Raw genomic sequence first — 17119 nt, 5'->3', positions numbered from 1 at the left:
ACAGTCCTTGTGAGTTTTGCGATTGCTTCATTCATCTGAGCCAGCTGCTCCTCAATTGAAGTCGCTCCAGTAACCATGACTTGCATAGCTATGCCGCTGCTTGAGTCTGCATCAGAAAGTAAGGATTCAGAGTACTTCCTCTTGCTTTCCTCTCTTGGCGCCCTGAGCGAGGCCAGGGTGATCACCGGTTAGTGCCTCGGGTGCTCTTGTGCATTCGGCGGAGTTGATGCAGGGGCGGAAGAGGCGGCAGAAAGAGCTTTTGCCTTGCTTCGAGTTATGATGCCTGAAGTGACGCCCCCTACCATGATGACGCTCTTGTTTCTTGCATTGGCAACGAGAACAACTTGAGCCTTCTTTGACGCCATTTGTGCTTGTTGCGGATTAAAAGATAGAGATGTGAGGTAGAGACTATCCCACCGGGCGTGCCAAATTTGTAAACACAGGAAATTCTTGCTTTTGAACGAGACAAGAACACGTGTACAAAATAATATTTGTATTAATGATTTAGGGGTTACAATCTCTTCTACAAATTTAGCCTCTGATTCTATCTTTGTAATGGGTAGATTTGTTGATGTTGTTGATCCATAGGGCCGTCAGGGCTTGATCTTTAGGATGAACGGATGATGAAAGATGAACACTTTCTTCAAGGGCCGTCGGGCTTGATCTTGAATTAGTGGAAGTTTCTTCAAAGGCCATTGGGGCTTGATCTTAAAGGAGGATTTTGACGAAGAACGAAGAGGTGTTTCTTGATTCTTCGGGATTTGCTTGAGAGCTTTAGAGTTTCGAGGCTTCAAGGCTTTGGTGTGGTGTGAATTCTCTTCCAATTTGGGAGTAGAGAAAGTGTATGTAAAATCCTCCCTTGATCCTTTGATGGAGATGCCTATTTATAGGCTTTGAGAATGAATCACCACCATCCATTTGTTTTGGTGGATGTTGTAGGTGAATTGGTGGATTGTTGTAGGTGAATTTGGGTGTATGATGTATGGGAAGTGAGTGTATGATGTAGGTGAAGTGAATGAAGGTTGTAGTTTTAATGCAATGGTCAACATTTATTTCACCAAAATTTCAATACTTACAAATGTAATTTTAATGCGATGGCTAACATTTATTTCACCGAAATTTCAATGTCTACAATATAATCATTCAAATTCACTTTATGGAAAAATCTCAAGTATATAGGTATATACGGAAAACCAAAGGCCCACTCACTGGTATGTCGAAGGGTCGTAGCCCCCGAGCCTTGATTGATGGCGCTCGTCCTCTAGATAGGTCTCACCTATATGCGAAATAACTAAATAAACGTTAATTAAAGCACACAACCACAATTAGCTAATAACTTCTCATACATTGCTCAAATGGGGTATTTGAATATATCACCAAAACCTACTCAACTTCAGGAACATCCCCATATTTTTAGAAAAAGTTTCCGAGCACCCACGCGCCCTCACGCGTCGACCAAGGCACGGCCAGAAGCGCGACCCACGCGCAGGCACGTGCCTGGCACACCAAACAGATTCCCTAACGGCGTTAGGGAATATTCCGTTAAAAATCAACATATACCGTCATAATTACCTGACGACATTAGCATATTCCGTCAACTTTGACGGAATATTTTCCTCCTTCTTCCTTGGTTCGCCGAAGTCCAGTGCCGGTGCCACTGCTATTGCCAGAAACTGGAAAAATCTTTAAAACTTCATATCTTCTTCGATTCTCAACCAAAATTCATGAATTATATACCAAAATGAAGCTTAGGACTAGAAGAACAAGACCTTACCACTTTTAGGACCTAAAACCTTCAAAATCTCGTCAAGAAAACCTCGATACTCCGGCCACCTCTGCAACTCGATGAACTCGAGCTTCCCGACGTCGAAAACACTTCAAAATTACTCCCCGAGCTTCGTGAAGACATCCTAAAGCTTCCTAGAACTTTAAAACTCACTGAAAATTCCATGATCACGATCACATGAACATTGTTCAAAATCTGGGATTTCTGGGTTCTCGGGTTTTCGAAGGATTCACGTTCAAAAATGGTATGGATGTGTTCCTAAGCTCATAAGGAACACGAAGATGGCTTCCAAAACCTCGATCCGTGCCTGAATTGATTGGTTCACGAGTTGACAGTACAATTGTACGGTTAAAAGGTGAAAACCAAGAGAGGGAGGAGAGAGAAAGGTCAACGAGTAAGGGTATAGGTGTGTGTGGTCCTAGTTGGCAACAAAACAACCAACCACAAACTAGGAAAAATTTTGTTCTAATTGAGTCCAAACAATTAGGACTTAACATGAATTTGACCACAACCAAAACATATCACCCACAACACTAACTAACATCCAAGGGCAATTTAGTCATTTCACGCCATCGATAAAAATAATTCGGGACGGGCTGTGACATTCATAATTATGAATATCTAATTCATATATTTAAAATTTTAGAGTATTACACACATAATAATTCAAAGACCAAATACATGTGTTATTCATTTTATAATTAGGGCAAAACAAATCCCTGAGTGGCTGATACTTTTGGTTTCTTTCCTCTTTTCCCTTTTGTGTTTCTTTTTTGGTTGTGGTCACTCTCGCTTGTGAGAAGAGTCTTTATAGTTGTGGTTGCTCTCTCGCTTTGTCGATGAGAGCCTTTGTGGCGTCCATGGCTTTACAAAATCTTTAAGTGGCAACTGTCATTCACAATTTGTTTTGGTTTGGTTCATGCACATAGCAAAGGGTTATGAGGAGAAAGATCAACGTCTGTAAGAGTGACTCACGTCAATGCTTCTTTACTAATGGTTGCAAGATCATTAGATGGTGGTGTAGTTTTTTTTCTTGTGATGCCATTGTGGTGGTTCTACGACTTGCAAGGTTTTTCATTGGTTAGATGTGAGTCTTAGTGGTGGTTAAGAAATAGTGTACTCATGATGAGTATATGAACTTGTGTGATATTTTTTTAACATGTGTGACCTGTTGGTTATATTGAGTATGCTTGTTAGATGTACGTTTTTGATGATTTCTTAATAAATTCTTACCTAAAAAATGCATCATAACTTCTTTGGAGTAATACTTATAAATTTCTATAATACTAATCATATTAAATAGGGGGATAACTGGTGGCAATCAGCGGTTATCCACCCCTTTCCAAGGATCGGGAAGACTCATAAAGACATTTCAACCTTCCCCTAATCACAAGTCTGGCTTCCACACCAACGACTGATTTCGAACCCAAAACCTCCAATTTTTTGTTTAAAAAAAACCCTTGCAATTCACTCTTTACCACTAGACCACCAGTTTGTGATTCCATATAAATATTGTAATCAACCCCGAAAATTACAGCACCTACTGATAAATTCCAAAATAATAATCCACAAAAGTTTGTTCATCTCCGCTCCCGCCATCTTAAATATAACCCAAAACCCTAATTATTTCCCGCCCTGGGAGGAGCAAAAGCCCAAAACTATTTTCCGGGAAATCTTCTATTTTCTCTGCACACAAACGGAAACAGACGCCCATTTTCGTATCCTTTGTTAGGGTTAGGGTTAGCGTTGTGCGAGCGAATCGATCAGAATTTGGAAGGTGAAGGGGAATTGAATATGACGGAACTGAACTCGAAACACCAGACTGTCATTCAAGCTCTGCTTTCACGCGGCCCACTCAAGGAGGACCACTTCCACTCCCTCTTCACCGCTCTCACCGGCAAAACCCCAGGTCTTCTTTTCCTTTTATTCATATTCTTTTTCTTTTCCTCTTCTTTTTTGGAATTTCCATTTTCAATAATTGTTGGGCTAAAATTAAGTATTATTATTTTTGTTTTAATCCGGTTACTTGTGTCAAAACGCTGAAAATTATAAATTAAAGAAACAATTTTAGCTTGGTTTTTAACATTTTTAGTTTGTTTGATTGTTTAGGGCTGTGTGATAACCATTTCGTTTTCGTTTTCACCTTTTTGAAAACTGAAAATTGAAAGTAGTTACCAAACGAGTTTTGAAAACTGAGAACAAAATAGTTATCGAATGGCCCTTAGTTTTTGATTTTATAATTTCTTTTACAGCAGAAATGGTGGCTTCGTAGTTGTAGCGATTAAATGCTCTGTATAGAGGTTGATGTTTTTACTCCATTTTCACTACCTGTTCACAGTCATGATACTGAATTAGGTAGTCACAGGCGGCAATTAGGAGGGCTATCAAGAATTAATTGAGCACTTATCTTCTTCTGAAGATATCGAGAGGTCTAATCTGTTCATGTTGAAGCAGGTAGTGATCGGCAGAAGTTTGATGATTTTCTTCTCAAGATAAACAAGGCACTTTCTTATGTTCAGTTTGAGTTGAGGGGATGCAGAAACCAATATGACGGTCAAGTTTATTATGGAGTTGTCAATAATGTTTCCGACGAAGAATCCAAGCTTGGAACAAAATATTCAGTCGCTCAGATTGCTTTCTATAAGGCCATTGTAAGTCTGAAAACATTTGTGTTTTTTTTTTTTCCGAGCGTTTTGAAAATGTAAAAGCTATTATTACTGGCTTTTCATGGTCAATTGAGTTAATGAAGGGAAGAAATAAGGCAGGTTGTCTGATACTCAGAATTTATCTTACTTATCTAGAACAAAATGTTAATTCTTTGAGATATACCCTATTCATTGTACTATCTTGCTATGGGTTTCAGCAGAATGATCAGAGTCCCTTGTAGCCATTAACTACCATTTTATTGTGAATGCCATTTGTTTGAAGTAAGCATTGTCGTACATGCGCAGTAAAGGTAGAGAATAAACCCATTGCATGAATGGAAAATGATGATTATGACTGCTTTGTAGAATGAAAAACAAGACTAAGGAGTAATCGAATATTGCTTTCCGTTGGTCTTGCAATATATAGTCTGCTAAGTTTAGGTTTAGTTTTTGGTAGTTAAACTGGAAACTAATGATCAGACGAAGCTAGAGTTAAACTGGAAACTATCAGAGAAGCCCTGAGAAAGACAAAGAACTAAGACTGTATTTGGTTTTACCCCTATGATGTAGATGAAAAGAAAATGAAAACAAAATACAAAAAAGAGAATCTTCTTGCATTGGTGGTGGCTAAGAATTGATTGGTAACTCTTGTTTTTGTTTACATTATAGTTTTGTGTGTAGAAGACTTCCAATAACCACAATTTTTTATGGGGACCATAAAAACTTTGTAAACAGCACATATTTCAATGACTAAGTTATTATTTCTTTTAAAAGATTTTTCGTTTCCAACCAAAAGCAAATCTGTACTTATGGTAATCTAGGGCATATCTCGCCATTATGAATTTCTAAACTGTTTTCTGTTTTGTTTAACATGGCATTCTTCTGTCCTATACTTGTATTTGTTATGGTGAATGGTGAATTAAGTTTTATCATGTTGTAATTCATCCAGAATTTACTCCTTTCTTTCTCTCTGTAGCCAATTTTGAAGAACAATCAAGACTATTAAATTGTTCCTTTGTTATGTTGTAGTATTAGGGATGTCATAATAGAAAATCGATGATGGTTAGACTATTTTAGAAACTCAAGAAAAAAGCACCTGGAGATCCTGTTGACCATTAGCTTACCAGAGACCTAGCTTAATTACAAACACTCAGCAAGTATATGGAATTTTGTTAGGCCCTCTTGCTAATTAAATTTCTGTCTGTGTATAAGATTTAGTAACTTCAAAATCAGTGGTCTCTATTTAAAAAATAACAAATATTAATCAACACATAACCCTTAAGTTCTAGTGGATTTGGCCTCAATGGCTTGTGATCATCTTTACTGCAAGTGGCATAGGAGCGGGGACAAATCAACCCAGAAGCTCTTAACCTTGAGTTCTATCACATACAGTACAGGAATGGGTGTATACAAAGACATGCTGAGCGTAATCTCTTTAGTTTCTATCTACATTAAGTGCACAGTCACGTGCAAATTCAAATATGTGTGCGGGGGCAAGCACATGCACATATGCATGTGTGAAAAAAAAAGACATTCAGGATTCACAAGAGTTTGTTCATTAAGGATGAACAAGAAGCTAGCCCGGTCAATATTGTCATTTGAGTATATAAATGGTTGAACTCCAGCTTAGATGCTTGATAATAGGTGGTCCTTGACTTTAAAGAAAAAGAAGAGAAGCTAGATTTCTTTTGAAGTTGTGTAGTTTTATACTTAAATAACTACATTCATATTATCTTGTTCTTTTCTTTTGATGTTATTTTGATATTAAATATCAGATAGAAGCAATAGTGCAGGATGCTGCAGCTCAAGGAACCATATCTAACATTGATGCTCTTAATCTAAGATTAGAGAATCAGGTATGTCTATTTTTTCTTAATAATAAAAGCTCTATTTCCTGCATGCTTAGTCTTTCTTGAAGAAGTTGGGGTTCCACCATAAGACCAATTGGCAATATAGGGAGTAGCCCAACTATTTATAAGCACATGCAAGGTCCCTCCTCTCATCAATGTGGGATTCTTTCTCAACATTTCTTTGCATCAATCTTTTGTATACCACCACTGTAAACCAGTAATCAAATGACAGAGTTATACTTAATGGCTTTAGGCCTTCTCATTTATCCTCCAGATTCAATACGATAAAGGTCTTGTTTTATTTTCTTCAAACATCATTTGTTTTGCCCATTTTCAGAGAAAAAATATAAGAGTACCCCTGGCATAGGTATGTTGTTAAGACTTTTAACCGATGTGAACATGCGAGTGACACTCACCATAGTTATTTAAAGAACGGACAGAAAGCAATCTTTGATGCTGAGAAATTTGAGTCAAAGGGTTATTCTATTCCACCTCTTAGAAAGAAAAGAAATTAAATCAAAATACTTAATAGCATGGGGATACATTTATACAAAACTTGAAAAGGAAACACTTATTTTAGGAAAAGGTTATTAACTCGTTCATGCACTTATTTACTTGATAATTTTTGTGGTCTATTTTTAGGTTCTCATGGGTTCAATGTCGCAATCAGAAGGAGGTCTACCTCATGTGCCTCCTGCACTAAAGAATTTCTCAATATCTCAGAAGGAGAAAACTCTTGATGAACTTGTACGGGACCAATGGCTTAGCTTAACCCCAGATAATTATATTGGACTTGGTATCAGATCCTTCCTTGACCTGCGAAGTTGGTTTCGTAATAATGAAGTTCCGCCATGTGAAGTGTGCAATGAAGCCGGGGTGAAGGTCGGCCTAAAGTTTCAAAAACTTCATCACTTTTTTAGCATTGCCAAATTGTTCATCCCACTGCATTACTATTCCGCCTTCTTTCCTTTTATCAGCATTTTGTTTCTTGCTCTAGGATATCGAGTAACAAGAGTAAAAATAGAATTACATAACAAGATTATGGGACATGGGATTCTTATGTTATTAAATAAATTGACTACTTTGATTTGTTAATCGTTTGCTGAAGCTGTTGAATCGGATAATTTGCTGGATTCTGTTTGACAGGCAGTGTTGTGCGAAAAAGACGGATGTAGCGTTCGAATTCATCAGTATTGTGCGAAGAAAATGTCTTTGCAAAAGAAGGTATTGATTTACTTATAGTAAAAATGAAGAGAGTTGTAGTATCGAGTTAATCTAATCAATGAGTTTCAGGGCGGAAGAGTTTGTCCAAGTTGTGGTACTCAATGGCAATATACAGTAACCAAAGCAGAAGCTGTAGAAGAAGAGCCAGATAACCCTACCGAGAGCCAGCCACCCGTTGGACCCAAGAAAAAGAGGCTGCGAAGAAATGAAATTGGCGATGGAGATGTAGCTGAATGCGGCTCCTCTCAAGCATCCTTACCTGGTGGTCCTACTCCGAGAAGATCCAGTCGAAACTCAATCCGCCTTAAGTAATTTGGTTTCAAGTTGCGGGTACAGTGGCATGTATTGTATGTTCTTCTTCGAACAATCTTGAGTTATTGGAAAAGGTGACGGAAGTACAAACGTAGGATTGATTAGACTTAAGGCAATGCTGTAGAAATCTGGCATGGTAAAAGTTAGTAGGATTGTTTCGTCTAGTGCATTGCCCCTTACTGCGTAACTTGCTTTCAAGGATGACCAAGTTCATCACAAGATATTCATTCGCTCTGCGTTTTGGTTTCGGATGCTTAATAGCGAGTAAAATTATGATGATTATAATTTACGTAGATTAAAGTAGTTTAAAATATCATTTTATTAAAATACGTTTATATTTGCGGTTCGGCTTTATAGCTAAATTTAGCCTACCATGCTCAATATGTGGTAGAAACGTACATCAGAGAAGCAGAAGCAGAAGTTGCATCAACGTACATCAGAGAAGCAGAAGCAGAAGTTGCATCACATAGTTTATGGAGAAACGCTGTATGCCGATCCGTCTTCACGAAGTCAAGAGAACCATTCAGCACATTGCCAAGAAAACAGACAGTTTCGGGCATCATCGCCAGAATAAGTGCTGGGGCCGGAGGCCAAGCGATCATTACTGCAAATGAGCGGTTGCGATGGTGGAGATAACCATTGCCCCGTGTTGAGGAGATGACTTGGTTGACCTTGTACAAGACACCGAGGCATTGCTAACACAACTGTCTACCATGGAGCAGAGGTGCTGTGTGGTTTCTGTTGTAGGGGTGATTTGGAAATGAGGTGCTTAAAAAAAGATCACCCATGAAAAAAAACTGTGAGGGTTTTAGATGTTTGGTAAACTAAAAAACAAGGGCTTACTTTGGAAGTTGCTGTAAGAATAAGCTGAAATCAAAGGAAAAAGCTGAAGCAGCTATTTGCAACTTTGAAAAATTGGCTTTTTTTTCAAAGCGCACGGAGCTACAGTGCTCCTTTAATGAAAAGACCCACTATCAGACTTTTTTTTTTCCAAAAGCACTCTTACAAAAAAATTTACCAAACACTCTACTGATTTATTTCACAGCCGCTTATTCTCACAGCAGCTTTTTTTCAAAGCACAGAAGAAAGATTGCAGCACCTGAAGATGCTCATCTTGGGATTCGCGATTTTCGTGTTCAAGAAGTATGAAGCATCATCATGCTACACCCAATCAATATTTTTTTGGCATAGAGATAGGAAGGCAGGGTTTCAAGAAGTAGATGCAGAGTTGGTAACGTGCTCAAATTAATGTTCACAATAAAAATACAGATTTCAAATTCATCATGAATATGAATGGACATATAGAAAACAAATGAGAAAGAAATAAAACAAAAAACAGAAAGATGTGATGATTACCTAGGTACACGGGTGATTATATACCGTCCCTTCTCTAAATCGTATATAGTCTTTATTTGTGGTTTCCGGGATTGCAGTACAAAGAATACAGCAAACACAGCTATTAAAAGGAAAGCAAAGAAAGAGAAATAAGTGACTGACTCGTTTCCAACAATCTGGCCCATATTATCAAGTTCCCATTCAAGGGGCTCCAGCATTGTTTCAACAAGGAAAGCACCCAGTGTCCAATCAAGGAGAATGTTTCCGGTCTCATTTGCATATCCAACCCTGAAATGCGGTCCATCTTACAATTTTCAGTTCAAGGGAAGCTACATCATAATCTTTAATCTTAGTGTTGTATAGGGTAGAAAGTAGCATTAAATACGAATAGCTCTACAAAACGCAGTAAATCAAGTTGAAAGACATGCACAGTGCATATGAAAGTCTTCAACATTGTTATTGAAATACTCGTGTCGACACCAAAAATATGGGCTGTATAGCTCATAGCATTTCCGTCAGATTTTTAGTTGACTCATCTGATCTAATAGATATATAAAGAGGTATAGCACCAGATTTTCACCACATACCTTTTCTCATCCATGGGGATTCCTAGTCTGTCATGCAACAGCGCCACCATATATGCAGATGAAAAACAATATTTCAACAGATCTGAATCAACAATGCTATGATGCTGCTTTTTCTGTTTCTCCCAATCATCTTCACAATAATGTTGACCTGCTGCCTCTAATTCAAACAAAGAAGCCGTCGGCACCAGCCCAAAAAGCTGTACAAGGTTGAAGAGGAAGTCCCAGATTAACAACTGATAAGAGACAAGATTAACAAGTGATAGAGACAAGACATCAAGCGAAAAATATGCAAGCTAAACAAAAACAAAACTAGAACTAATACGTGAAATAAAAAGATTTTAGTTATCTTTACGTGTCCTTACTCGTTACACTTCAAGGTAGATTTAAGTGAAATCAAGTTTACAACATCCTTTGAACGTAACAATACCTTGCAAGCATTATGAAAACAGGCACTTCATGAAAGAAAAAACCTTTGGGCCACATGCTCCTATAAATTGTCAATTCACATTTATGAACCTGGGTATGCTCAGTTGCCAATATACTTGGTCGAAGGTAACCGTTGATATATTTAATGAATGCACGCTGGTACCTAGTTGGAACATGTTTCTAATATTTGGCAATCCTTAACCAATTCTACAACATCAATACTTTCCTAGAACCTAGAGTGATAAGAACATTGAGGTTAGCTAAGCTAATCTCTGGAAAGGGAAAACGTTTCAGTAATTAAAATGCCCAAATACGTTTCAGTAATTTGATCCAAAATGTGAATACACCTGTACTAATACAACTGGAAAGACCATACTATTAGGCCTAATTACTATCTTACAACTAACACCTGTACTCAAAACAGAAGTGAGGGCCTTGTGCTAAAATGTAAAAGCAGTAACCCACATAGAACAACACTCAGGCACGTCAGAAAGCCAAATCTCTCAGAGTCCCTAATATTTTACAGTTTACACGGTACTTACTCCAAAATTTATAGGCCTCGATTGCTTGACAAGCTCCATTGAGATTTAAACATTTCTTTTGAGTTTTCCCAAATTTACCATTGGAATTTAGGCTCCTTGACAACTTTAGAGATTTGCTGCATTTCAAGTGGAGTTCATAAATTAAGGAACCGGAGATATCTGGCAGTGGGAAGCATTAGCATATGATTTGTGCAAGCAAGGTATCTAATTCTAATTCAAGGGAATTGTTTTTGCTAGCACTCTCACTGAAATCATTGACTTGCTGGAAGATAAGGCCTGAAGGGCATTGAAAACCTCACAAGTGACACTGATTATTCAAGTATCTTACTGTGATTGAGCAGCTCTTAAACTTTTAAATTCCTATTGTTTTTTTCCTTTTCAAGACCTAGTCAGAGTAACTTGACTAATTCCTGAGAAAGTGCAGTCCTTAGTGCCACTCCACATACTTACAAGATAAATATCTTGATTCCCGGGGGTGCACACAATGAGCTATGTTGCTTGCAAATGCTACACTCAGACCCAAGTCAATTAGGCTTTTCTACAAACAGAACTTGCTTAGGCTCGCTTGCCAGGGGCCTTCCTAGCTTCTGCATAACACGAACAGATGGAAGTATTGCCGAGGGGCCTTCCTAGCTCAGCCCACTTATGGCATCTGAAAGTAAATAGGTTGTGCATGCAATTTTCTAATAAGCTAGGTTCAAACTTGAGGGTCAACACTCAAGTTGAGCTCAACCTAGCAGGGTCAGATTAAATGGGCCATAAATTTGTACACAGGCCCAAACTCGGGCTAACGCTTCCTAAAGCATCTTGAAACTAAACCAGAGAAGCCCTCAAATAACCCCTCTGATTGAAAATGAGCCTGTATTTGGCTAAATTGCATATATGAAGTCTGTGCAACTTGGGCCTGATTCCACTTTAGTTCCTGTATTTTCCGTTCAAACTATTGTACCCTTATAGTTTTGGTATGTTGTGTTGTGTAAGTGGCTATAAAATCACATTTCCATCAAGTTAATTGACAGAAATGGTACATATTCGTTAATCCCTATAATACCTATAAAACATTTCAGAAAGTTACAATTTCAATAATGAAATCCCTATCGCCCTTTCTAAATATTGTTTGCAAAGTTCCCTATCGCCCTTTCTAATTGTTGTTTGCAAAGTTCAACACAAGTTGCTTGTAGAAAGATGTTACTTCTCATGGTCAGTTTCATTTGGGTCCAAACGTATTTTCAATATTAGGATCCGATCAGTTTTTTATACTACTATGTATTGAAAAGTCAAACTAAAACACCCAAACAGACTGAAAAAATTACACTAAATGCCACACCACTTTGTTTTCTATCAAAGTGGGCAAAGGTTGGCTAATCCAAAAGGCACGAAACTGGTTGACTTGTGACCTAAAACTATAAAACATAAAGCAATATTGGTAGAAATAAAACAAGATCATTGCATTCCCAAATTTCACAAAAGTTTATCTGATCATAACAATTTTTTTATACGTATCTAAAGCTCTAACCAAGATTTATAGGTTGTTTAACACCAGATCTATAACTGAACACTCATGCTAAACTAGATTTTAAAAAAGAAAATAAATTAATCTCTTTATTTACTAACCTCAGAAGTAAATAAGAAGTTCTGGGTAGAAACGGGCTTGCCTCGTAACTCAAAAGGAAAGGATGAGACAATTTTGCAAGGTGCACCAATGCATTTATCTGCATTTTATAAAGAGCAGCTATTAATGATCATCTTTTATTCATACAATTAACTTAGAATCTCAAAAACCAATGAGCTGTAACTTCACAGTATATCAAACAGACATTCCCTAACACTAACAGAATGATTATGTAAACAAAAAAGTCCTAAGAAAATAAAACTGGTAAAAGAGCAGAATACCAAAGTTTATGTCTATGAATAACCTAGGTAGATATTACTATAAAACTTATCAATAAGCAGGAAGTAAAATCTCTTTCTAAAGCCTGATTACGTCATGTTGTCAACCCACGACATAGAGATGTATTCCTTTATTGTGTCAGTATTTTATTCCAATCCAATAGATCACTATGGTCATTTGCAATTGAATTCTGCATCAATCACGAATAGTTTTCTACATGCAACATCATGTTGAAATTCTCTTCCTAGAAAAGAGTTCTTTCCTAGATCCTTGATGTTTATTTCACTTAACACTGAAGTCAAGCTTCCAACTTACTCCCTTTTGAGGAGACTTCGTTATCAAGACTTCTATTGTGGCAACTTGCTCCCTTTTGAGGAGACTTCGTTATCAAGACTTCTATTGTGGTATAACGGGCATTATTAGTTTATTGGGTAAAGTACAAAAAACTACCTCAACTATTGGTGTCACAACACTTTCATACCTCATCTTTTATTGGGCATTATTAGTTTTTTGTACTTTACCATGGTTTATTTTAAAAATGGATACCAGCACAAGAAAATTGAATTTCAAATGAAAAGGAAAATCAGAAACGCATGACAACGAAGGAGCAGAAGATGATGCTACCTTGTCTTTTGTTTAATAATGCCAAAGCCTCAGATTTGCATGCAGAAAAGTTTCCACCCATTGAGGAAACTAGAAGTTGTGCATCACTAGCATTCACTGTCAGCTTATATCCTCTAGGAATACAAGGGTTACCAAGACTTCTCTCCATAGAATTTGAAACTGCATGACAGGTGAGTACACTTTCACACAATCAGCAACAGTTTTTAACTTTTTATAACAGAAAGATTGAAAGTGCATGAGACATGGTTGTTTCAAATCCACCAAGATACTGCATTTTAAGATTTGCTTCATATCTAAGTACTTATACTAAACAACAATGCATAAGTAGGTATGGCCATAAAGATCAGCAGGAATCCCAGACAACAAAGCAGTGGATGCAAGGTAGTCAAACTTTAGGAGTGTGGATACAGTAATAATCCGAGTTTTTTAAAGTATTAACAAAAAGTTCTTTAGCATCGTAATCTAGTAATGGTCAAAAATGACCTAAACCATTCCTACATATTCTTCTCTAAGTAACAACTGTGTTCAAGTCATGCTACATGTTGAGAATATCGCATTTAAGAATGGGAAAAACCTCCGGAAATCGAAAAACAAATAACAAGATAAATAACACCAAGAATTTACGTGGTTCGCCTACATCAACGGGACAGCAACAACAATCTTTCACTACATCAATAATGAGTACAACCAATAATCTTGCCAAATCTCTAGAACTAGGACTTGACGAAAAACCTGAAAGAACAAGAACAAGAAATACACTATCTCTCACACACTTTACAATATTCTCTCACTCTAATCCCTTGAGTGGTATACAATTTAATGTTTTGCTCCCTTCCCAATATTCTCTCACTCTAACCCAGGCTTCTAGAAACCACACTAAGCTCAATAAATTAAAAAACTAGTCAAGAATATTCTGCTTTGAACATTGAACTACTAGGAAATGGTGTGGGGAGCTTTAAAATAATGTCGAATACTACAGTGTGCCACTGATACTTTAGTAACACTAAACTAAAGTTGTTCTTTTTTATTGTAAAAAAAAGTAAGAAAAATGCAAACCAATGGTGTGAATGGAACCAAAAACCACAACCAGTTGGAATTCATGCAACATATATAATCATAATAATATAACTATAGTTGTTCAAAGTACCATGAAATCAACTTTTATCACATGGTATCATAAAAGAGAAAGGCCAATAAATCATACAAGGCGTCAACTCTCTGGACTTCTGCAACTCATATAGTGATTCCCAAGCTGCATCCTGTATCAAAAAATTAAAAAAAAAAAAAAAGAGTTGTTGGAACATTTGATTGAGAATTTTCCACTGTATTCTCGAAACATTGCCGCCATGGTGAAGTAACTTAAGTTTAAGCTTGGAAAAATTCATAAAGCATTAGAAAAATAAATACAGGGCATACTTTTGTTATGAAATTCTTTTGCTTTATGAAGAAAATAGAGTTTGATTATCCATTAGCCATCCTTCCCTATTTTCCGAGAAAAAAGCTTAATCAAAACTACAGGTAACTTTAATGTAATTGACATTCATAACATTTTATATCCATAGTGAAAGTCACCCCATGTTTAACATATGATGGTTCAGATCAGAGTTAATTAATAGATAAAAATCACATGACCAGTGAATGAGAATCTACCTCGACTTTTAAAAGATAAACCAAGAACTAGTTAGACATAGATATAGATTAAGCATACAAAGCGCATAAAGTTGAAAACAGTACAAGTTGAGCTAATTATGCTGACATTGATCCCAATTTTCATGCATAACTTCATCAACAGTAAAAAAAACCACAAACAAACGGAGCTCATATAAAAGACCTGGCCAAATAGCGGCAAGCCTTTACTGTAAAGGTGGTAAGTAACTCCAAACAATTTGATGATTCGAGATGGGGAGGAATTCACTTGTCGTGATTGTTTTGCAGCAAACGTAACCTGCACGGTCATACATTATTAACACAACAAAAATGAAATAAAAGTAGAAACACAGAAATGATGTAGTAGTTGGTTTCGAATCAAATCCAATGAAAGTAAAGTGTAAACCTGCAAAGAAGTCCCACCAAGTTCAACAACCCCAGTGGTTTCCTGAGGCTCACTCGTCAAAGTTCCAAGGGCATAATTGGCACTCACCCAGGCATAAACACCTTGTTCCTCACCTGCCATTTGCACCAATTTTCAGTTCAATTTCAACCCCAAACTTCAATCTAATTAACTAAATTACAGAGGATTCTATGGTAACCTGGAATGAATCGGGCCCACTCGTCCTTGAACCAAAACCCGGACGACCTGAGCGCCTTCCGGCACGACTCGAGAAGCTTCTCGGAGACGTCAGAGCCGAGGCCGTCGAGCTCAGAGCCAGAAAAGAAGAGGAGCTTGGTGTTGGGGCGCTCTTTCTTGGGCACCTGGAGGGTGGCGAAGCGGAGCAAGGGGGCGAGGGAGGGGCCGGCGCGGTCGGGGTGGGAGGCGAAGGCGGAGAGGGGGAGGCGGGAGGAGGAGGAGCTGGAGGGGGCGGTGCCGTCGAGGAAGTGGAAGACGCGGATGCGGATGGAGGAGGGGCGGGCGGAGATGACGATGCCGAAGAGGGTGGAGTGGGAGTGGGCGAATTTGGGGGAGAGGTGGAGTTTGTGGGCGGTGGAGAGGAGGTAGAAGACGAAAGGGAGGGCGAGGAGTGAGAGGGAGGGGATGAGGCATTTGGAGGGAAGGCGATTGCTGCGGACGGAGGCGCTGCCAGTGCCAAACCCACTGGGCGGCGGTCTCTTTGATTGGGATTGTGATTTGATTTGGATTTGGAGGGTTGACAAATCCATCGGCAGCCACATTTGATTCGAGTTTTGGCCCTTCCTTTCTTGCCTACCCTTGCCTACATTTGCAATGGAAGTGCACACGGACAGTGTGTCAGATTGTTTCAAAATTATCGGGTAAAGTAAAAAAAAACTACCTCAATTGGTGTCACGACACTTTCATACCTCATCTTTTAAAATTAAAAATATCATACCTCAACTTACGAATTTGTGACAATGTCATACCTCCGTCAATTTTTCTGTTAATTTCTCAGTTAATTGCTGACTTGGCTTAATTCGGGACCCACTTTCTATTAAAAAATTATTAAAAACTAAAAAAAATCATTTAATATTTTTTAAATATTAAAATAATAAAGAAGGTTATTAAAAAAAAAAAAAAACCAAACAAAACTCCCCCCCCGCGCTCTCTCTCTTCTCCCCCATCTTCATCTCCTTTCATCTTCTTCCTACCTACTGCAACCCAGAAAAAAAAAATAAAAATTTGTTCCTTACCCCCCCCAGGCGCCCTCTCTCTTCTCCCCCATCTTCTTCTTCTTTCCTGTTCTTCCCCCCTATTTGCTGCAACCCAGACAGAAAATAAAAATAAATAAATAAAATAAAAACAAACAAACAAACAAAACTCCCTCCCCCCGGCACCCTCTCTCTTCTCCCCCATCTTCATCTTCTTTCCTCTTCTTCCCCCTATTTGCTGCAACCAAAAAAAAAAAAAAACAAACAAACAAAACTCCCCCCCCCGCCCAACTTGCAGAAGAAGATGAGAGAGAAGGAAAAAAAAAAGGTCCCTTGCTACAACCCATAAAAAAGAAAAAAAAAACAAACAAACAAACAAAACTGCCCCCCCTCCCCCCCGCCCAACTTGCAGAAGAAGAAGAGAGAGAAGGAAAAGAAAAAAAAAAGGTCCCTCCCCCCCAACCTGCAGAAGAAGAAGAGAGAGAAGGAAAAGAAAAAAAAAAGGTCCCTGCCCCCCCCCGCGTGCCCACCCTTTTCCCTCCACATCCATTCCCCCCATTTTCTCTGCGCCCAAGTTCTCAACGAGATTTGGGTTTTTTTATTTTTTATTTTTTGGGTTGCAGGTATTGGGTGCGA

At 38.1% G+C, this 17119-nt stretch overlaps 2 protein-coding genes across 3 annotated transcripts; one reads left to right on the top strand and one right to left on the bottom strand.

Moving 5' to 3' along the window:
* The first annotated feature begins 3278 nt into the window (after nucleotides 1-3278).
* On the top strand, nucleotides 3279-8102 carry LOC103448161 (uncharacterized). The gene is made up of 6 exons (XM_008387417.4): nucleotides 3279-3695; nucleotides 4241-4437; nucleotides 6207-6287; nucleotides 6924-7163; nucleotides 7428-7505; nucleotides 7575-8102. Exons 1-6 carry the CDS (start codon nucleotides 3581-3583, stop codon nucleotides 7815-7817), a joined length of 954 nt encoding a protein of 317 aa, XP_008385639.2. The 5' UTR covers nucleotides 3279-3580; the 3' UTR covers nucleotides 7818-8102.
* A 943-nt stretch (nucleotides 8103-9045) lies between these two features.
* Nucleotides 9046-16129, bottom strand: LOC103448163 (probable apyrase 6). 2 transcript variants are annotated; one of them, XM_017335963.3, is made up of 8 exons: nucleotides 15472-16129; nucleotides 15276-15388; nucleotides 15054-15167; nucleotides 14427-14481; nucleotides 13223-13381; nucleotides 12322-12419; nucleotides 9740-9972; nucleotides 9046-9440 (listed from the first exon to the last, which is right to left on the bottom strand). In XM_017335963.3, exons 1-8 carry the CDS (start codon nucleotides 16049-16051, stop codon nucleotides 9170-9172), a joined length of 1623 nt encoding a protein of 540 aa, XP_017191452.2. In that variant the 5' UTR covers nucleotides 16052-16129; the 3' UTR covers nucleotides 9046-9169. The 2 variants fall into 2 exon arrangements, with proteins under 2 accessions (XP_017191452.2, XP_008385640.2); XM_008387418.4 differs by having other exon boundaries at nucleotides 9740-9936.
* Between the last annotated feature and the right edge of the window lie 990 nt (nucleotides 16130-17119).

This window comes from Malus domestica, chromosome 11, assembly GCF_042453785.1.
Source record: "Malus domestica chromosome 11, GDT2T_hap1".
Classification (NCBI taxonomy): domain Eukaryota; kingdom Viridiplantae; phylum Streptophyta; class Magnoliopsida; order Rosales; family Rosaceae; genus Malus; species Malus domestica.
The sequence above is the reverse complement of the archived record's forward strand: the minus strand, read 5'-3'. Positions and strand labels throughout refer to the sequence as shown.